The sequence below is a fragment of the Callithrix jacchus genome, chromosome 7 (assembly GCF_049354715.1).
Source record: "Callithrix jacchus isolate 240 chromosome 7, calJac240_pri, whole genome shotgun sequence".
NCBI classification, from domain to species: Eukaryota; Metazoa; Chordata; class Mammalia; order Primates; family Cebidae; genus Callithrix; species Callithrix jacchus.
This window is the reverse complement of record NC_133508.1, coordinates 102,502,556-102,526,139: the sequence shown is the minus strand read 5'-3', so window position 1 is coordinate 102,526,139 and position 23,584 is coordinate 102,502,556. Positions and strand designations below refer to the sequence as shown.

Below are 23,584 nucleotides of genomic sequence, written 5' to 3'. Positions count from 1 at the left end.
GAGGAAGGACTTTTAAAGAAGGACTTAAGGAAGTGAGGTCAAAATGAACTATAACAGCATCTTATTATTCCACTGACAGATGAACTTGTAAGTATCCATTTTTAAGAATCTTGTATATAAGCTCATTATCCCCTCAATGTTTTTATATTACCACTACTTCATATGTTTGCATTTTTAATGGGCTTTTAATTCCTTTTAAGATAATTTTCCCACTAATATACCACCATAAATATCTGATTTTCAGTGCATTAGAGTATCTGGCAGAGTAATGCATATGGTACTTCCAATCTACCCTATTATGTCATTGACTCTTTCACTCACTCATTCATTCCTTCACTCACTTGTTAACTTAGGCATTTTCATATGGGCCAGTAAAAGTTTAATAACTTCCAAAATATACATTTTAGGTAAGCATAACTCTTGCAGTGTAAGAGTTTCTGCTTTTATCTAGAGAGGCAAAACAGCATAGAAAACATGGGTTGTGGGATCAAAGAAAGCTATATTGGAATCCCAGATACACTACCTATTAGCCGTCTGATTTTAGCAGGTTATTTCACAATTCTTATCCTCAAGGCCTTCATCAATAAAATGAACATACCTCTCAGGATTAGTGCTAGGTTTAAATGAGCTAATGTACACTAAGCGCTAAGCACAATTCTAGCACATGGTAAAAGATAAACAAGCAGCAATTTTATTGTTTCTTGAATGTATTAATAACCTATTTCATATATTTAAGATTTTAAATTTACATTCATCATCTCACTAGAGTTACATCAAAACCAACACACTCCTCCCATCTTTTCTGTTGTGGTTTTCTGCACACGGGCTTTTCAGTCCTAAAAAGTGATCTGCAGGTAAATAGAAAACAAACGAACAAACAAAAAGGGATAACCGGCCAGGCACGGTGGCTCATTCCTGTAGTTTCAACACTTGTGGGGCCAAAGCAGGAGGATTGCTGAAGCCCAGGAATTTGAAACCAGCCTGGCCAACAAAATGAAACCTTGTCTCTACAAAATATTTAAAAAATTAGCCAGGCATGGTAGTGCATGCCTGTAGTCCCAACTACTCAGGAGGCTCAGGTGGGAGGATGGATTGAGCCACAGTGATCAAGCTTGCAGTGAGCCGTGATCATACCATTGCACTTCAGCCTGAATGACAGAGAAAAATCCTATCTCAAAAAGAAAAAGAAAAAAGGATAGATAACTACTGTTCTACATAACTTAGAATTCTGCTATTCAAATGGCTAATGCTGAATCCTAATTAACGAAAGTTAGGTTTTAGCTGTATGAGAGAAGACTCATACAACCAAAACATGTACAGTAAGAATCAGGTTAATTCAGCACATGTTCATTGATCTTCCAAGTTGCTGGGGTAGGAGGGTAGAGGGATATGTTAAATTATTCCATAAACATATCCTGCACATCAACTTCTGTGGTAGACAGAGTTCTGGACCCTGGATTTGACGAGTTATCTCCCTTCAAAAACCTAAAATAAAGCAGGGCATGGTGGCTCACACCTTTAATCCCAGCACTTTGGGAGGCCAGGTGGGTGGATCACTTAGGGCCAGGAGTTCAAGACCAGCCTGGCCAATATAATGAAACCCCATTTTGTTAAGGGAAAAATACAAAAATTAGCCAGTGTGGTGGGATGCGCCTGTAATTCCAGCTATGAGGGAGGCTGAGGCACAAGAATCACTTGAACCCAGGAGGCAGAGGCTACAAAGAGCAGAGATAAAACCACTGCACTACAGCCTGGGTGGCAGAATGAGACTCTTTCTCAAAAAACGAAACAAAAAACCTAAAATACAGCCAAATATGGGAAAAAAAATCATAGCAGGGGGAGAGAAAGCTTTGGGAGATTAGAGAACGGAAAATGGTTGGGAACACCGGGGACGCAAGGATCACTTCCTTATGATCATCACCTTATACATTTCCATATAAGGTCATCACCTTATATGACCATGACTCAGAACAGCGCTTGGCATCATGTGCAATAAATATTGTTAGAACCGGACATCTAGTTCAGGCAGCAATTCATAAAAAGCTACAGGGAATAAACTCTTGGAAAAGGGTCTTTGACAAAGAATAAATTTCAGTTGACCAAAGATTGAATTAGAAGATATATTTCTAAGACAGAAACAATAAAATGAGGCCAAATAACAAAATCCAAAAAGAACATGGTCTAAGCAATTGTACACCAGGCATTTCAGTGGTCACATAAATCATGTACAGGAGGTTTGCGGGAGCCTAGGCTGGGAAACCAGATGGTGGTCATATTGAGAACCCCCCTACCTCTGTGCAATGAAACAAGAGCAACTGCTGCTGCTTATGCAGGAAAGTTAGACCATCAGAGTTTGTAAAGATGAAACTGATGACACTGCAAAGCAGGAACAAATAAGACTACAAAACCAAAGTGACCAGATAATTACAATTATTATTACCAATTTAAAGGAGCTGAGCAGAAGTGCAGAATCCAGATGAAAACCCATAGAATTAAAACCAGTGAGTTGGCCAGGCGCAGTGGCTCACATCTGTAATCTCAGCCCTTTGGGAGAACGAGGCAGGTGGATCACCTGAGTTCAGGGGTTCAAGACCAGCCTGATCAACATGGTGAAACTCTGTCTCTACTAAAAATACAAAATAAGCCAGGCGTCGTGGTGGGCACCTGTAATTCCAGCTACTTGGGAGGCTGAGGCAGGAAAATCACTTGAACCCGGGAGGTGGAGGTTGCAGTGAGACAAGATGGCACCATTGCACTTCAGCCTGGGCAAAATGAGCAAAACATCATCTCAAAAAAAAAAAAAATGAGGAGTCCAGAACAAATTAATTTGGTTCTCCAAAGTTAGGGGAAAACACTATTAAGGGGCAAATGAGAAGAGGAACCCAGAGAGTCCCAGAGGCAGCCATCTCTGAATCTGACTACCCATTGGAGGCCTTGAGGAGACTGATAAAAACAGAAAAGAGACTCTCCGCCCTGCAAACTTCCAGAGATTCTGATTCAACAGACTCAGTACTAGAGGACAGGTGGGGGTGTTCCATTAAGGACACTCTGAGGAAAAGGAGAACATATGAAGGGAAGTCTGAAAATAGACTCCTCTGATAAATCCCTACCCTGCAGGGCTGAAGTCTCTCTGGGAACACAGGCACACATGAGTAGTTGGCTTTCCCAAGAAACAGAATGGCAGAGATGGAGAAAGGAGATGCTTCAGGCTGGACAGTCTCATTCTCGTTGAGAGGTGGTAAGGTCCTCTCTGAGAGAAGACCTCACCGTATGGAGCAGTGGCTGTCAGAAATGGGAGGGTGACGTCACTGAGGTAAAGGGAAGGACTGCCCAGGAGCTGTGACATCAGAGGCCTAGCAGCAGTGGAGAGCACTTTTGTGACTTTCCCCAGGCATTGGGAAGATGACAGGCTTGAGATGAAGGGGTTCTAAGGTAAAAAGGGGACCCTAGGATCTAAGCTGGGGAGAGAGGAAAGAGAATTCAGGTCAAGGTCATGGAGGTAGGAGGAGGTCAGAAGCATAGAGGCCTATGGGAATCACACACCAAGCCACTGAGAGTTAGGCAGCTGAATTGAAAACTTAACATATTTGTTTAGTAGGAGGAGGGGTAAAAAGTCAATGTATCACTACGTACCCATCATAAATGCTAAAAAGAAAAATAGTGACTATACCAAATGCTGGCAAGAATATGGAGAAACTGGATCACTCATACAATAATCGTTGGAATTTAAAATGGTATATCCCCTCTGGAAAATAATTTGGCAGTTACTTTGAAAATTGAAAATGGACTTACCATACAATCCAGCAATGGCACTCTTGGGCTTTCATCCCAAAGAAATCAAGACTTACTTTCACGCAGGAACTTGTACACAGATGTTCACAGCAGCTCTATTCCTAATAGCTAAGAACTGGAAAGCACCCAAATGTCTTTCAGTGGACAAATATTTTAACAAATTATGCTATATCCATTTTAGGGAATACTACTCAGCAGTAAAAAGGAATGGACTGCTGGTACACACAACTTGGATGCAACTCAAGAAAATTATGCTAAGTGAAAAAAGGCAACCTCGGGGATGCCTTTATAATTTCATTTCTGGAAAAAATCATGAAATAGTGTAATTATAAAGATGGGGAATGGACTAAATTGCCAAGGGTTAAGGACTGGAAAAACTGGTGGCCCTAAGGGGTAACGTAAGGGAGTGTGTGGTGATATTTGAGCATCTTGATCATGGTGGTTGTTAGTTAAGGTTACATATATTCACATAGTACACAGCATAGAGCTACACACATAAACTAGTACAAGTGTGACTGGTGAAACCGTAATAAGTTCTACGACTGTGCAAATGTCAATGTCTTAGCTTTGATATTGTACTACAGTGGTATAAGATGTGAACATTCAGGGAGGCTAGAGGATGAAGGATGCATAGGATATCATTGCATATTCCTGTGGAATCTCTCTGACAAATCTGTGATTATTTCAAAATAAAAAGCTTTTTTTTAAGTCAACAAGACAAGAAACCAAGTAATCTCACAAATATTCATTGAATGACTCATGTATGCCCGTTCCATACCAAACACTGGAGGTATAATTGTGACAAGACACAGTCTCTGACCTCAAGGAGTTCATAATTTGGAAAGGACTCTGACATGTTCTTTTCAATCTCTTACTAACTAGAGAACACAGTTCATGCATGAGTAAATAGCTCATTCCCTACAAACTGCAGATGACTTCCTTATACTTTCTTAGGAACACCAGTAGACACATAAGAGGAAAGGATTTTGCACCAATATTGCAGCAGATAGAGCCCATCCCGCTATGATGAGCCAAACCCACTCACCATCCATCCCTCCTCCTTCTGGTGACATGTTAATTTCTTGATTTTCCTCTGAAAAGGGCCTAACCCCAGCCTCAACTACCTTTATTCAATGAAGGTTTGGCCCTAATCCTCTCCCCTAATCCCAGAGGGGGAAAACAAAACTGGAAATCAGTATATTAGACTCTTGGCTTTAAGGGAGAAGGGAAGAGCTTTAAAAGTTTTCACATTAACTAAATAGAGCCTTTTATTTAAAAGCCTGGGCGGAGAGCGGTGGCTCAGGCCTGTAATCCCAGCACTTTGGGAGGCCGAGGCAGATGGATCATGAGGTCAAGAGATCGAGACCATCGTGGCCAACATGGTGAAACCTCATCTCTACTAAAAATGCAAAAATTAGCTGGGTGTAGTGGCGTGTACCTGTAGTCCCAGCTACTTAGGAGGCTGAGGTAGGAGTATTGCTTGATCCTGGGAGGCGGAGGTTGCAGTGAGCCAAGATTGCGCCACTGCATTCCAGCCTGCTGCCTGGCAACGGAGCAAGACTCTGTCTCAAAAAATAATAATAATAAAAATTAAAAAACAAAAGCCTGAAATACTGAAATTGTTTTTGCATCTCAACAACCACTGCAGATAAAGCATTCTACTGCTACAGGAATTCTAATAGTCTGACAAAAAAAAATTTTTTTTTTTTTTTTTTAGAAAAAAAAAGCTTTTTTCTAAAACCCTGAAAAAAAGGAATGGTGCCAGGTATGATGGCTGAGGCCTGTAACTTTTCGGGGCCAACACAGGAGGATCACTTGAGCCCGAGTTTGAGACCAGCCTGGGCAAAAGTAAGGCTTTGTCTCTACAAAAAAATAAAAGAATTAGCCGGGCATGGTGGCATGCACCTGTGGTCCCAGCTACATGGGAGGCTGAGACAAAAGAGACAAAAGGATAGCTTGAGTCCAGGTCAAGGCTGCAGTGAGCCATGTTCGAGCCACTGCACTCCAGCACTGGTAACAGAGCCAGACTCTGTCTCTAAATAAATAAATAAATAAAAATAAAATAAAAACATTAAAAGAAATGAAGGACTTAGGGTACAACACGCGTAAACTTTAAACACATTATGCTAAGTGAAGGCAGCCAGACACAAGAGACCACATATTATAATTCCATTTACATGAAATGTCTAAAATAGGCAAATTCCGAAAGACAGATTAGTGGTTGCTGGGAACTGGGGAAAGGAGGAAAAGGCAAGTAACTATTAATGGATTCCATGAAAGTGTATGGGAATAGATAGTAGTGATAACTGTACAACTTTATGAATATACTAAAAACCACTGAGTTGTTGTACACTTTTAAAAGGTGAATTTTATGGTATGTGAATTATATCTCAATTTTTAAAAGGAAAAAGTACACTGAGATTTCATTTAAAATTTGAAACTTGAGCCAGGAATGGTGGCTCAGGCCTGTAATCCCAGCACTTTGGGAGGCCAAGGCAGGCAGATCACTTGAGGTCAGGAGTTCGAGACCAGCCTAGCCAATATGGTGAAACCCTTTCCCTACTAAAACTTAGCCAGTGTAGTGGTGCGTGCCTGTAGTCTCACCTACTTGGGAGGCTGAGGCATGAGAACTGCCTGAACCCAAGAAGCAGAGGTTGCAGTGAGATTTCACCACTGCACTCCAGCCTGAGTGATGGAGCAAGACCCTGTCTAAAAAATAAAATAAAATTTGAAACTTGAAACTTAAATTTTTTTAGCCATGTATTTTCCCTTGAGAAGAAATCTACCCAATATGAAAAAAACATCTTCACAGAACTCTAACACTTACTCAGAAAAGCCCAATCTGAAAATCTCTCTCATAAAACCCACTTCTCTCCTTCTTAAAAGTGGGAAAAATTAGACCAAAAAATGAAATGACTGCCTCAAAGTGAGTCAGTTACTAGGCTGTAAGGAGGAAAATTTCAGGCCTCCTACTTCCAGGTCAATGGATTTTTCATTTCACCTAGTTGCCTCATTACTTTAAAAATCAAAATAACCCTCCTATCCCTGGAAATAAGCAAGAAAGATTGAAAGAGAGGGAGGAAGGAATGGAGGGAGGAGCCCATCCGTACCTTGTCCACTACATCATTTGTTTACCTAGGAAAGTGAATTATCCTCCTAACGCACAAACCTATTGTCCAGGTAAAAGTAGAGTTTGAATGGATCAAGTGTCAGTTTCTAAATCTTCTTTTAATAACTGAATGCCCAGTTAATATTATAAAATATAATATAGCAGCATTTTATAGATACTAAAAATGTGGAGAGTGTTTGGACAGTCATATTAAGTGAAAAAATATATACATAAATAATCTGAACTAAGTAAAGTACATTATACAGATATATAAAGATATACACAGAAAGGGAATCCATTCAACTTAACAGCAATTATTTCTAAGAGATGGGATAATGAATGTTTTTACAGACTTTCTCCGTGCGTTTCTGAATTTTCATGATTTCCTTTTGCGAGTACACATACAATTTAAATTATGTTATACTGAGTACCTACTATGTGTCAGACATCATGCCAGATGCCTTTAATATATTATTTCTAATCTCACAACAACCTTATGAGTCAGGTATTACTATTTTCATTTTGAATGTGAGGAAACTGAGTCTCAGAGAAGTTAAGCAACTTGTCTACCTTTCTAAGTTTTAAGAGGAGCAATCCAAGGGTAGCGTTCTTTTATCATCCCTGTCTCCTTGCCTTCTCTTCTTTCCTCTATGTATTAAGAACATATATATGCTGTGCCCAAACTTCATCTAATAATTAAAAATACAGGAAGTGACACAAAAGGGGAAACACAGGATGCTCTGGAAACATGTTACGGGGCAGGGAGTGGGAAGGAGACCGAGTCAGAGGAAGCTGCTACTGGAAAGAGGAGTAAAACTGAGCCAGGCAAACGAGAGAATGTATTCCAAGCAGAAGAAACAGCACGCTGGAAACCCAACATCTAGCCTTCGAGGATGTAAAATGAAGCCAGGATGACACTACCAATTCCAAGCTCTGTGTGTGTGTGTGTGTGCGCGCGTGCGTGTGCACATGTGCATGTGTGTGTGTATATATATTTAGATGTACATTTTAATATTTTGATTAAACATATTAATGTTAACATTAATATTTGTTAAAATATTTAACATATATTTTAATATTAAATTCTGTATTTGCAATCCAATAAGAAATAGACTTCACTCTGTTTTCAGTAGGTCAAATCCCACAGGGCAGGAGGGGGAAGAGACAGTTCCCACTGTTTCTTGGCCTTAACCCTACCCTCAACCCAATTAAGGCAAGTCCCCTTCCCTGTAGCTGCTTCTCTAAAGAGCCCTCTCCTTTTAACACTGGGTCCCAGATTTTCCCATTTTCCCATTTATCTCACAGCAGCAGGAGTCACAGCTGGGTTCAATCTCTGCACTCCACCACCATCTCCCCTCCCCCAAAGTTGTAAAAATGGTATTCTAAATTTAAACCACAGAGCACCAAACTAAAAATGGCTTTAAAAGAGGATCAAACATACCTTGTGCTGGGCTCTTGTTAGATTTCACAGGCACGAATTTCCCTTTTTTCTCAGCATAGGTAGTCAAATGATTCTTAGGTGAAGAAACAAGCATCTCCAGATTTGCAGGAGATAAAAGTGTCTGCTTTTAAACTGCCGCAGGGAAGGGGATGGAGGAGGGCAGAAAGTAGGGAGTGAAGTGCTGACTGGCAGGATGCTTCTGGGTTCTGAGAATGTCACCCAGCTCCAGTGCTAGCACGTGCTAGAGTCTTCCTCACCCCTTTCCTGATCAACCAGTTAGGAAAGTCAGATGAACTAGGAGTCAGAAGTCCTGAGTACCAGTCCTGATTATGAGACATTCCCCCAACCCCCAGGTAATTTTCCTTCCCAAGTTCAGTTTCCTCATCCATAACCTGAAGAGGCTGAACTTGACTAATGGTTCTCAAGCATTCTTTCTGTTTGGCACTATTTTTGTTCATCTATCAGTAAAAAATTCATTTTATTTATTAAAGCATAAAAGACATACTGAAACGTGAGCAAACCATGTGTTGAGCTCCAGGAATTTTCACACACTGGTTTAAAAACCAGCAGCCAGATTAAATAACAGACTATTTCCGGCATCCCTCTTACTTCGTACATTTTCAAGTACTAGAGTTGGAGTGGGGGAACATATCTGAAAAGACTGAAAACTAAGTGTCAGTTTGTTTGACTGATTGTAAGAAAATTTGGAGAAATGTGAAAAACATTTCCACAATTCCAATCACTTTGTAGCCTTTCAGAGCTACGTCACGTGGATTGACTTATTTAATTTCCCTGACCATTTCCTAGAATTACCATAGTATTGATTTGAAAAAGACCTGAGCACATAAGTGATCAAAAACATGAGATGAATGAAATGAATGGAGCTTGCATTCGAGAGGCTGAGCACATTGGCAGTGACATGAAGCACATGAGAATGACAGCACTAAATGTAGCGCGCAATCTGGGAAGGGGGCTGAAAAAATACCTAACTCAGCCACGGTAAAAGGTTTAGACTGTAACCAAGTACCCACCTTTTTCTAAGAGAAAGAATTACTTTTTAAAAATATATTTTTTATTTTCTCTTTCCTCCTTTTCCCTTATTCCCCACTTCCTACTTAGCTCTTTAGAACTGCAATTATAACCTTTACCTTCCCTTCACCAGACACTCCCTACAGGGCAAGCTTATCTCTGTGCTTACTTAGAAACTCCAGAGCCAGAAGTCTCTTAGACCAGGAGACTGCCTCTAGACATAACAAATTAAAACCTAAAGCCTGCCTGTGACGAAACTTGTTCCCACCTGGAGAGTATCTCAAGACGTTGGCTGCCTTGCAACCCAGTTCTGCCTGAGAGGGCGCCAGCTCAACCACCTGGTAGGGAAAGCACCAAAGCGAGTCACTGAGACCCCCCCACTGGCTCCCTCCCTCCCCTGCATGCTGTTCATGTCAAGTCCCCCTTTGAAAACCCCTGCTTTTTTGCCCCAAAAGTGAAGCAGTACCCTTAAAGGCAGGAGTCTGTACTTCTTCCCCTCAACTAAGCTTTAGAATAAAAGTTACAAGATCAAGTTTTATAAAACTTTTGGAAGCTCAATCATTCAAATTATTTTGTAAATTTTAGAATCATGTTGAATTGGGAGGTGAGAGTTGACAATTACAAATCATAAAATCACAAAAGTATTAAATATTTGAATGGAGGACCAGACTCAGAAAAATTATAAAGTGTTTCAGTACACATATTCTCTGGAACAAAACAACACATATTTGTAAGAATTTCAGAGCACATATGAAAAAAAGGTAATGACAAGCTTTTAATAAGCAAGAAAGAGTAACTAGAAATCAACATATATTCTTTATTAAATTTATCTGTTTAAAATGGCATTGTTTTTGGCCTGCAATTTTTATTTTTTAACACAGTCCATTTAAAAAAACACACACAAACAGACACGTTTAACTTCCATCTTTAATAGAGTAGGTTGTAGCGGACTGGTTCTGATGAGAGAAATTAGAAAGCCAGAAAAAATTTTTAAACATCTATGTGAAGTAATAGGAAAGCTACTAATCAGTCAGGATTTGAGGAGCCAGATCTTGGAGAAAGGGGATGCTCACTGAGGTAAGCCTGACTTTCTGCAAGCCCATTTTCCTACTTAGGATATTTGTCCTAACATGGGGTAACAAGCTAAAAAGCCAGCTGCTAAGACACAGAGAGGCCTGCAGAACTTTAGAGAGTTTCAAGGGCTGCAGGGATTAAAGTGGAATTTAGGACTGAAAAGGCACATCCTAGAGTAACTCACAGCCTGACAAGAATTTTCTCCTTAAGATATTCCTGACTCAGCTAGCTGCCCAGAGGAAGAGGCTAAGACAAAGAGAAAGCAAATGAAAAGCACAATTTTGCTGAGTAGAGTTTTCAGCAAATTCACAGTATTAGGGATATAAAAATTAGTGTTTAGAACTGTCAAGGGGAAGGGCTGGTGAGAGACATCTCAGACTCTCAATCAGTTCCCCTAGAGGCCTAGGATTGAGAGAACCAGAAGTAGAACAAACTTCAAAATTCTGCAAAACAGTCTTGATTGGACTGAGTGCCTGATTGGATTGAAGTAATCTCTGGTCTACTTCTGACAAGGAATAGGACAAATACTCTCAACAGGTAGATGATGTCATCCAGAGCATTTTCATACACAATACTGGACATATAATAAAAAATTGCCAGGCATATGAAGAAAGACAACCAAGAGGAAAAACAGAAGAGATAAAAAGGCTCACAAATAGTCCACACATTGAAGTTACTAAGCAAAGTTTTTAAGATGACTGTGATTTATATATTTGAGAAAACAGATTGCAAGGTGAAGAATCTATTTTGTAAAAGAATCTAATAAAGGCTGGGTATGGTGGCTCATGCCTATAATCCCAGCATTTTGGGAGGCCAAGGCGAGCAGATCACTTGAGGCCAGGAGTTCAAGACCAGCCTGGCCAACATGGTGAAATCCCATCTCTACTAAAATACAAAAATTAGGCAGGCGTGGTGGTGCATGCCTGTAGTCCCAGCTACTCAGGAGGCTAAAGATTGCTTGAACCCAGGAGGTAAAGGTTGCTGTGAGCCAGGATCACACAACTGCACTCCAGCCTGTGCAACAGAGCAAGACTCTGTCTCAAAAAAAAAAAAAAAAAGAATCTAATAGAAACTCTGGAACTGAAAAATAAAAAACTGAAATTAAGAAATTAATGGTTCTATAACAACAAGTTAGACACAGCAGAGAAAGCCAGTAAGCTCTAAGATAGGCCAACAAAAAAATAACAAAACTAAAAAAGAAAGAAAAGGGCTAAGTATACAAAAAATTTAAAAAGGAATATATGGGGCAGGGTAAAAAGTTCTAATATAAGGTACCTGGAGTCCCAGAAAGAGAGAAAGGAACAAAACACTGTTTGGAGAGGTAATGGCAGAGAATTATGAGAATTACAAAAAACCTCAAGCCACGCAGATTCAAGAAGAACTGAAAACTCCAAGCAGGATAAATACAAGGAAAACCAACCTGGGACACATGGTGAAAACCAAATAAATTGAGAAAAGTTTTAACAGCAGCCAAAGAAAAAAGATGCAATACCAAATAGCAATGTAAGACTGACTGACAGCCAACTTTTCCAAAAAAAGATGAAAACCAGAAGACAATGGAATAACAGTTTTTAAAGTGCTGGGGGAACATCTGCTTCCCCAGAATTCTTTGCACTTAGTCAAATAGTCCTTCAAAAGCAAAGACAAAATCAATTCATTTCCAGATCATAAAAACTGATAATATTTCTTTCTAACATATATGCAGTACAAGAAATCCTAAAGGGAGTTTTTTCATGCAAAAGGAAAAGATTCCAGAGGGAATACACAAGAAAAAAAATCAGAAAGAAATGAAAAGCAATGAATAGGGTAAATATGTGGGTAAATTTAAATGAATATTGATTCCATAAAACAATAATTTTAGTGTCCTATAGGGGTTTAATAAAGTATAATTAAAACTAATAATAACACAAAAGACAGAAGGTGGGGTGAGGGAGAAGATAGGATAAATGGAGTAAAAGTGCTCTAAGATCCTAATATCATCTGAAATATTGAAACATGATTAAGTAAAAGTAGCCCTGGGGTAATCACTTGCGCAGACACGCAGACACACACACACACACACACAGAAAAGTAAAATGAAAACAAATGTCTAATCAATATGTTAGTAGAGAGGGAAAGGGAAAAGTTAAAAATAATGCTGGATTAATCTAAAATAAAGTGGTATATAAAATAAATGGGACACAAGAAACAGAGTAACATGGTAGCTACAGTGCTTAACATATCAATAATTATATTAAATGGTTTAAACACTCAAACTAAAGACCATACTGTCAGACTAAATTTTTTAAAACTCACTATGGCCGCTTATAAAATATACAGATTACATATATGGTTATAGAAAAAGTAAGGTATAGGCCAGGCGCAGTGGCTCACGCCTGTAATCCCAGCACTTTGGGAGGCCGACACAAGTGGATCACCTTAGGTCAGGAGTTCAAGACCAGCCTAGCCAACATGGCAAAATCCCATCTCTACTAAAAATACAAAAATTAGCCAGGTGTGGTGACATGCACCTTAGTTCCAGCTACTCAGGAGGCTGAGGAAGGAGAATCGCTTGAACCCGGGAGGCAGAGGTTGCAGTGAACTGAGATTGCGCCACTGTATTCCAGCCTGGGTGACAGAGACTCCATCTCAAAAATAATAATAATAATAATAAAGAAAAAGTAAAGTATAAAAATAGGAAAAGATCTACCATGTATCTATTAACCCAAAGAAAGTTGGTATAGCTACATTAATATCAAAAAGGTAGATTTTAAGGAAAGAAGTATTGCTCAAGATAAGGAAAGACATTTCATAATGAAGATGTAACAACTGTAACTGTATATGGTATGCACCTAATAACAGAGCCACAAAGTTAAGTAAAGCAAAAATTGGCAAATATAAAAGGAAAAATAGGGAAATCAAAAATCACAATGGAAGAGTTTGCCCTTGCTCAGGAACCAACGGAATGAGAAAAAAAAAACAGTCAGGATAGAGAAAGATCCATACTTCAGGATCAACAAATTGAAATAACTCACATACACAGAACATGGAACCAAACAATGTTAGTATGCACATTCTTATAAGTATACATATAACATATAAATATAAAAGTTGACCATATGAAGGGCCACAAAGCAAGTCTAAAATGTTTCTAAATCATCCAAAATATATTCTCTGACTACAGTGAAAGCAAGCTAGGAAAAAACGGCTGAAACAGAACTAGAAACTCCCCAACTGTTTAAAAATTTTAAAGTATGTTTTACATTACTTTATGGGTCAAAAAAATCAATCAAAGAGAAAAGCATAAAACATTTGAAAGTAAATAATAAAAATATGACATAACAATACGTGCAGGTGGACACAAAAGCTATACTTAAAGGATATTATATGTATAGCTTAAAGGATAGTAATGTGAAGCCTTAAACAAAAGTATTTTTAAAAGAAAAGTTGAAAATCCAAGATACAAACTTTCATCTCAAAAAACTAAAAAATAATTCATAAGTTACAGCCAAAGAGTATAAGAGGAAATAATAACAACAAAAGCAGGAACTCATGAAATGAAAAATAAGCGTATAATACAAAAAAATTAACCAAGTAAAAGATTACAGGGACTACTAAAATTTATAAGACCCTGACAATATTGCATCAAAATAAATGAGAACTACCAGGATAATAAACAGAAATGTGCCACTATCAGGAATAAAACACACAGACAAGACCACTCCACCTAAAAACATTTTAAATATCACAAGAGAATATCAGGAAAACCTTACATAGAAATTTAGATGAAATGGACAAATTCCTAGAAAAACACAATTTATTAAAACACACACAGAAATAGGAAATCTGAATATATACACTATTAAAACAACTGAAGCCAGGTAGGGTGGCTCACGCCTGTAAACCCAACACTTTTGGGAGGCCAAGGCAGCAGGATCACTTGAGGCCAGGAGTTCAAGATCAACCTGGGTAACATAGTGAGATCTCATCTTTACAAAAGTAAAGTAAATAAATAAACAAACAAACAAACAATTGAGTCCATATTTTATAACCGTCCAAGAACAAAACTTCCAGGCCTAAATGGCTGTACCAGTGAATTTTTCCAAACATTTAAAGAATAATTCTAATTTCACAAAACTCTTCCAGGTAATAGAGAAAAAGGGAATATTTCTTGAATCATTTTATAAGATCAACATATTCTTGAGGCCAAAACGTGGCAAGGGCACCACAACAAAAGAAAATTACAGGTTAATCTCTCTCATGGACAAAGATAATTCTCAAGAAAATATTAGCAAGTCAAACCCAGCAATATATAAAAAGGTATCACAACCAAGTTGTTTGTTCTCAAAATGCAAAGTTGCTTTAACACTCAAGAATCATTGAAATTCACCATATTAACAGAATAAAATAGAGTAATCATATGATCCACATAAAACAGAAAAATATTTGATAAAATCGAGAACTGATTCGTGACAAAACTTAGCACAGTAGGAACAGAAGGTAACTTAATCTAATTTTTAAGTGTCCATATAAATCCCACATCAAATGTTGTACTTAATGGTGAAAATGTGATAGCTTTCCCCTAAGATCAATAACAAGATAAGAATACTCACCATCACTGCTTCTATTCAACATTGTAAGAGAGATCCTAGTTAGTGCAATAAGACAAAGGAGAAAAAGTATAAGGATTGAAAAGAAGAAATAAAACTGTCATTATTTACAGAAAAATAAACTGTCTAAATAGTAAACCTCCCAAAATCTAAAAACTATTTAAATTAAGTGAATTTAGCAAGGTCACTGAAATAAGGTCAACATATAAAATCAATTCTATTTATTTTTCTTGTTGTTGAGATGGAGCCTTGCTCTGTCACCCAGGCTGGAGTGTGCACTGGTATGATCTTAGCTCACTGCAACCTCCACCTCCCAGGTTCAAGCAATCCTCCCACCTCAGCCTCCCAAGTAGCTAGGATTCCAGGCATACACCATCACGCCCAGCTAATTTTTTTTTTTTTTTTTTTTTTTTTTTTTTTGGTATTTTTAGTAAAGACAGAGTTTCACCATGTTGGCCAGGCTGGTCTCAAACTCCTTACCTCAAGTGTTCCACCCGCCTCTGCCTCCCAAAGTGCAGGGATTACAGGCATGAGCCAACGCACCTGGCCTAATCAATTCTATTTCTATATCCCAGGAATAAACAATTCCTGGGATTATTATTATTAGGATAATACACAATAAACATTTAGGAATAAACAATTAGAAAACGAAATTCTAAAGTGCCACAGAGAGTCAAATATCATATGATTTCACTTGTATGTGGAATCTAAAAAAGTCAAACTTATAGAATTAGAGAATCAAAATGTGGTTATCAGAGGCTGGGAGGTGGAGGCATGGGCAGGGAAAGGGGCAATGCTGATCAACAGGCACAAAGTTACAGTTAGACTCAGAAGAATAAGTTTCAGTGTCATATTGCACAGCATTGTGACTAAAATTAATAATAATGTGTTGAGCCAGGAGTGGTGGCTCACGCCTATAATTTCAGCACTTTGGGAGGCCAAGGCTGGTGGATCACCTGAGGTCAGGAGTTCAAGACCAGCCTGGCCAACATGGTGAAACCCTGTCTTACAAAAAAAAAAAAAAAAGAAAATAATAATAATAATAATAACAGTATGTTGTGTATTTCAAAATTACTAAAAGAGGATTTTAATGTTCTCATCACAAAGAAATGATAAATATTTGAGGCGATAAATATGCCAATTGTCCTGATTTGATCATTCCACAATGTGTTGTATCTATTATAACCCTGTATCAAAACATTACATTGTACACCATAAATATATACAGTTATTGTCAACTCAAAACTAAAACAAAAAAAAAATGTTTTTTAAGTCAATAAAATAATAAAAAACAAGGTCAAAACTTCAGACTGGTAGTGCCCTCAACAGTTATGCTAGGAAGATTATCCTCACCAAAAAAATTGTCAGGTGAGGTGGCTCACTCCTGTAATCCCAGCACTTTGGGAGGCCAAGCCTAGGGAATCACTTGAGGTCAGGAGTTGGTTACCAGCATGGCCAACATAGTGAAACCCTGTCTCTACGAAAAACACAAAAATTAGCCAGGTGTAGTGGCGTGCACCTATGATCCCAACTACTTGGGAGGCTGAGGCAGGAGAATCACTTAAACCTGTGAGGTGGGGGTTGCAATGAGTCAAGATGGCACCACCATACTCCAGCCTGAGTGACACAGCAAAACTCCATCTCAAAAATAATAATAATAATAATAATAAAATGTAAGTGACAGTTACAGTAGCATAAAAATAATCAATGACCAGTGACATCACTTTTTAGATTTATAACTCTAATAACCCAGTATATCTGCCCTTTAAAGAGGGTAGTTTACACTCAGCTCAATCCCATTGTTGCAGACTAATCTTTATTAAAGAAGCCAGAAATACTTTATTGAACTTATAATGTCCAAAAGTTTTAATGTTGGCTCAAATTATTTTAAAATATTAAGGGGTCAAAATAATTTTGTAAACTCTGAGTAACACAAATATATATATAAACATTTTCTATTTTCTTGTTTAGCATCTCAAAATGAAATTATAAGATGAAATAACCTACCTAACAGAAAATTAAACTATGTATGTAAATATATATACACATATATATTTCAACTGTAATGTAAAAGAGAAGTGATAAAGTAACATTTATTAAGATAAAGTAACATTTATTTCAATATGCAAATGCTCAGAACAAGACTATATTAGAATACATAATTAAGTAGATAGCTACGTGCACCTGTATATAGATTGAATGATTCAGGTGTGTTGTATTGGTGTCTCAAACACAAGTAGCATTGCTTTCAGTAAGTGATTTCCTGAACAAAATTCAGTATAATCTTCCTTAGATTTACACAGCATTTTTAATCCTGGAAGTTTCAGTGTATGTGTGAAACCAATTTATGTTCTAAGCCCAGAAAATTATAGAAGGTTTTCACCTACACCTTCAGCAAAACATTTGAAAATTGCACAGGACGCGGGCTAATTCATCATTGAATGGAACAGTCCAAAACACCAGAGGTCACTAGCATTTCTAGTTTCTGTCGATGAATGCTACTAGCACCCCTCAATCATGTGACCATCAAAAAACACACTTGAAAATTTCCAGTGTGTCCCCCAAAAAGCAATACCATACCCACTGATTACCACTGGCACAGACCAGTCTCTAATCCTAGCTTAACCACATGCTACCCCTGAAGGTCTAAGAAGTCACTCATTCATTTACAGATCACTCAGCTACAGTATCATTTCACCAACTCACCCAGTTACAAGCAGCAGTGACAAAAATCCTTCAGAGATTTAAAGTATCAAAGTAGTCATGATGTTTAAGAAAAATCACAATTTTTAAAAAATTTCTTTACACTTATATTAAATTACAGATTAGAGGAAAAACACCACACTATTTTTTAACATTTAGAGCCTAAAAGTCTGAATCTGACCCTGCTCAAACTCCCAATCAGATTTTATAATAACTTCCAGTGAAAAGTTGTCTCAGGAACCACTGGCATAGACAACTTGGGAAAAAAAAAAAAAAACAGGGTCTTGCTCTGTCACCTAGGCTAGTGTGCAGTCTAGCTATCTCAACTCACTGCAACCTCTGCCTCCCAGGTTCACGCGATTCTCCTGCCTCAGCCTCCCAAGTAGCTGGGATTACAGGCACCTGTCACCACACCCTGCTCATTTTTGAATTTTTAGTAGAGAGGGAGTTTCGCCATGTTGGCCAGTCTGGTCTTGAACTCCTGACATCAAGTGATTTGCCCACCTCAGCCTCCCAAAGTGCTAGGATTACAGGCGTGAACCACTGCGCCTAGCAATGACAACTTTAAAATCCTAGTTTTACCACATTAAAATGTTATGTGTAACTGTTTGCTAAACAAATGCCATGTTTGCTAAACAAATGCCATGTTTGCCATTTTTAAATAAAATCTAGAAAAATAACAGAAAAATTGGAATGAGAACTATTTTCTTTGACATCTTATAGACAAAAAGCAAGATCACACAAATTTTCAGTCTTCATTTTTATTTTTTTGCACCTCTGCTTCTAAGACCTTGCTGCATAACATACTCAAAGAACTTAATAAAAAGAAAATTTGGAGCTGAATTTGAAGAGTTAAAATATCTGTTTTCCAAATAAAAACAACCTAAAAATTTAGTCAAAAGCCATCATTTCTAAGGTTCACATTTCCCTTTTTATTAAGAGGTAATTCTAAAAATGTTGACAATTTTATTAAAAACTGTAATTTTACAGAATACGGGGCTATTTATTTTCAAGTACCTACCTAGCATGTGAATGGTTTTGGAGATTAAAAAAAGATCTGGTTTTGAATCCTGGCTCTGCTAGTAACTAGCTTTTGTATCCCTGTACAAAATTCTTAATCCATTTCTTCAAAATAAAATACCACCTACCTTATAGTGTTGTGACAATATGCAAAGCACCTCCAAGGAGCTTTTCACATAATAGTTGTTCATTAAATAGGAGCTATGATTGTTATTATTGTAATTAGCTGTCCTGTTTGCCAATATCTACTTATTAACTTACTCAACTATTTTCTTTTTAGTTGCCTTATACTAAATTTCTTTTTTCTGGCTTGCAAAACATTTTGAGATATGATGAATCAATGTTACACAATGTCTTTTGTATTTAAAATCTTCACTGAATTGTCCTAAGATGAACTAAAAAGATGGAAAAGGCAGGCAGGCAGGCAGTTCTTAAGCCACAAGTAAACATTTACTGAAACAGTCACGTGATGGTAGCTTATAAAAATTCACTTTCTGAACTTCCAACATCCTGGTGCTTTCTTTGCCCCCGACAACCTCTTAAAATTTTACCTGATTCTCTTTTTCAGTCTTTACAAGAAGAATTGACTTCCAAACAATTCATAATATTTTAATAGTTTTTCTGTGGTCCTTTTCAACACAGACTCTGATTTTTAGTGCTTTTATGTCTTGTATTCAGGACACCATCTGGAACTCTGGGACCCAGGAATGGTTCTCACTGGCTGCTATGGTCACACCTACACACACACACACACACACACACACACACCCCACCTCACACCATACATTTATCTGGTGTCTGTCAACACATACTCATCTCCCAGCAGCCCTAAAGGGATACTTTGCTCTCAAAGAAATAGGCTTGGAGCCAGGCGCAGTGACTTACGCCTGTAATCCCAGCACTTTGGGAGGCTGAGGTGGGTGAATCACCTGAGGTCAGGAGTTCGAGACCAGCCTGACCAATATGGCGAAACCCCATCTTTAAAAAAGAAAAAAGAAACAGGCTTGGAAAAGAGCTGGGGGACCTTGGAAATAAAGTAATTCATAATGTATTTGGAGTCTTAGAACCCTTTAAAAATCTGAAGAAAACTACTGACTTTCTCTCCCTCTCTCTCTCTACACACACATTTATATATTTATATAAATATATGTGTATGTATATATATATATATAACTGCATTTCACAAACTCCTTGAAAACCATTAAGGAGCTATGATTTACTTCAGTGTTCCTCACACTTCTTTGACCAAAACTCACAGGGGAAAAAAAAAACAGATGCGATGTCAGAATACAGCCTATACACACATGCATAAAAATAAATATCTAAAACAGAAGTTTCAGGAAACAGTTGTTACCCCTGCTATGTGCAATGATTTCTGACAGTTTCTATCTCATCGACCTAAAATGTAACCTAAGACTCACCAAATTGCTTTCCCACCACCCACAATCTGAAAAACAGGAATCTAGTCTAATAGCTCTCCATTTTAGAGATAAAGAAACTGAGACCCAAAGAAATAGAGTCCTGTCCTACCAAGCTCACTAAAGAGTTACCACTGAACAAGCCAAAATCTACCAATCTTGACTCCCGACCCAAAGCTCTTTACAATACAAAGTAAAACAAAAATTCTAAATTCCAGCCAGGCACAGTGGCTCACGCCTGTAATTACAGCACTTTGGGAGGCTGAGGTGAGTGGATCACATGAGGTCAGAAGTTCGGGACCCGCTTGGCCAACATGATGAAACCCATCTCTACTAAAAATACAAACATTAGCTGGGTGTGGTGGCAGGTGCCTGTAATCTCAGCTACTGGGGAGGCTGAGGCAGGAGACTCGCTTGAACCTGGGAGACGGAGGTTGCAGTGAGCTGAGATCACTCCACTGCACTCCAGCCTGGGCGACAGAGCAAGACTCCGTCTCAAAAAAATAAACAAAGAAAGAAAAAAGAAAAGAAAAACAATTCTAAATACTAACTCTCCTTTAAGAAAAAGGCTGGGGATCTGAGCTTAAAACACACTGATACACTGAGAAACCAGAAGTGTTTCCATTTCAAACAATGTTGAGTATTAACCTTAACCTGAGCCTCCAATTCAGGCAGCTTTAAGTTTTTTTCTAACTCATGTCCATGGCCTAGCATGACTTGGCAAATAAGGAATTTTTTTTCTCTCTCCAGAAACCCTTTCTGCAACCACTGAAAACAACACAGGAAAAACCAACATTCTTCTTAGAGTTAATTTTAAAATACTTTGATTTCACACACAGGTAACACCTGCCCGTAAGATGCTGGCTTAGAAACAGGAGTGAACAGGTCCTCTTCCCACTTACTAGGCCCATGCATAGCTATTTTCTTCCCCACTAAGGCTGCTTCATTAAAATTTAAACGTCAAAACCACACAGATCAATACATGGATGTGAATGATCCAGAGCCTATGAGATGTTAATACAAACACCACCAGCTACCTGGCCCTTTTGAAAGCCTCAATTATAAAAAGTGGAATTGTTTAACAGCCTTCATTACAGTTTCATATATTAAAATACCATTCATTCCCATCAGGTTGTGAGTGGGGTTTTTTTCCTTGTTTTTCTAATGTTGAATATGTGTACATCACTGCCCATCACCAGGTGGGAATCCTTTAACAAGTCTGAGAGGGTGGCAGACTCCGGAGGTCTGGAGAAGGCCAAGCCCCGCGGCGTTGCCCGCAGGAAGGTTTGGGGCCTGCATTGTTGCACCGATCACCCAAAGAACTTAGCTCCGGCTGGGGGAGGGTCGCCGCGCGAAACCTGCCCCCGGGGCTGCGTGCCAACCTCCACCCGCGCACCTAAGCCCCCGAACCCAAGGGGAAGCGCCGCGGCCTCCTTAAAACACTGCGCACTCGAAGCGCAGACTGCTACGCAGCGGCTAGCAGGGAAAGCGGTGGAATGAAAGGAGGGCCGGCGAACCCTAAAATTAGCGCTCCGGAAACAGGAGCCCGGCACCGCCGCGCGGAGACAGCGTCCTCCGCCCGAGTCTCCCCCAAGCGCGTGGCCCCTCTGCGCCCTTCCCGGGCAAGCGGACCAGAAGCAAGACCAGCGCAGTAGGAAGGAAGGACTCCCCCCCCGGAAACAGGATCGGGGAACACGTGTAGCCTCAGGAGACCTAGGGGTCCGTCGCTCCTCCCCCAACTGCGGCAGAACATTTAAGGAGCCTCAGAATTTAAAATCCCAGAATCCTCCAGAATGCTTGTTGTTGAACTTAAAATGTGGTTGGCTCGTTTTCGGTGAGCCCTTTCCTTTTCTAACTTTTCATTTAAATCCGTTTCTCTCTTTCCTCCATCCCCCCCCAGCAGAATTTATAGAGTGTTGGGAGGTGAGGGGGGTAAGGAGTGGAGGCTGACGAAGTAGGGTACTTTACATCCCAACATTTCTCTGCAAGATAAACAGTTTTGAAGGTCAGCGACGGCTCCCCATGAAGCGCTCCTGGAAAGATTAATGTTCATTAAAGGATTCTCCGTCAGCGTTTGCCTTGAGAACCCGAACTGTTTTAAGTCCCAAGTATTCAGATATTCCAATTCTAATAATGCATTGAAAACCTATATATTCATTATTAACTATTGTGAGCACCCCCCCCCGAAAATAAAATTATCAAAAATCTGGGAGCTATTCTAAGGAAATCTGTGAAAGCTGTGTTACTCAGCCAAGATTAAATGAAGAAGGCAAAAACAGTTATATTTAGGACTACAAAAATGGAAAACTGAATGACACAATATTTGGAAACTAGAAGCTAGTCATTTTTTAAAGTCATCATATTTATTATATAACTAGAATGTTAATATAGGCATGGTAATTTTAAGCTAGCCATTATTACAAACTAAATACGTCTGTGGCGTGACATCGCATCCCTAGCATCTTTTAGCCTTTAGCCCTCTCTTAGCCATCTTTCTGCAGTCCAACCCTTACCTTTATTTTCAGAATCTTTCATTCTCTGCTTCCTCCCTCTGCTGCAAATGAGCAGGAAAGTCCGGCTGATTCTGCAACCCTGACTTTTGATTTGTCATTCACAGTCAGCGGTCTCGGGGGCGAAGTCTCTCAAGGGAGGAGCACTCGGGCTATGATAATTGCATGCAAGTCAGTGTGCGGGGTTATAATTTTGCTTATGCTGGAGCGGAAAGGATGGGGATGAAGGCAGACGTAAACACAAATTCCAAAACATGGCATGGAACCGGATCTGGAGCCGAGGCTTGCCTTTCCTTCCTTCCCTCAGGATGGGGAACCAACTGTTTAGCGCCTCCTCATTGCTGAATTGAAAGGGGAATGTCTGTGCCATGCACCAGGTTTATTTTCAAATGGTAACTCAGCTTTGGAAGAGGATTAAGAGCCCTGTACTTTCATTCATTCATTCAACAAACATTTATTTTATCTCTCTGTGAGATTTTATCTCTCTGTGAGGCTGTATGCTAAGTACTGGGGATACAACAGTGCAGCCCTCAGTCCTCAAGCTGCTCACAGGCTGTTACAGTACAGAGGCATACAGGGCAACATAATGGCCTGTGTCTGCTGCATGGACACAGGTTATTGAACCAATTTCACCCAGGCCTAAGCTGATACTCCAGGAGGCTTTAATGACTGGTTGCAAGCCACTGAGTGGCAGATGAGGAATAGGTACGAGGATGCCGAACCATAAGACCCCTCTGTTAGAGAGCAAGGAGGACTCAAGTAAATCTTTCAGTCTCAATTCAAACTTACTTTGAATCATTCCACTCAGGTTCATTTATTCATTCCTTCAAACATTTATTCAACACGTGTTTTTCTGGGCCAGGCATTATTCCATCTGTTAGGATTTCAGGTCCCTGCCT

General features: G+C 39.1%; 1 protein-coding gene across 16 annotated transcripts in view; it reads right to left on the bottom strand.

Moving 5' to 3' along the window:
- DNAJC6 (DnaJ heat shock protein family (Hsp40) member C6) overlaps window positions 1-23,584 on the bottom strand; it is a 178,458-nt gene that overhangs the window by 138,703 nt on the left and 16,171 nt on the right. For 5 of the 16 annotated variants that reach the window (XM_078332133.1, XM_078332138.1, XM_035251749.3 and 2 more), the window contains exons 1-2: window positions 22,689-22,889; window positions 15,038-15,072 (exon numbers count right to left, since the gene is read on the bottom strand). The exons of 6 other annotated variants lie outside the window; for them this stretch is intronic. Coding sequence is in view for 5 of the 10 variants with exons in the window: in XM_035251749.3 (XP_035107640.2) it covers window positions 15,038-15,059 (22 nt within the window). In the remaining 5 variants the exon portion in view is untranslated. Of the gene's footprint in view, window positions 1-15,037; window positions 15,073-22,688; window positions 22,890-23,584 lie in introns of those variants that run through there. 5 more of the 16 variants (XM_078332134.1, XM_009001409.5, XM_078332136.1 and 2 more) reach the window with 2 other exon arrangements.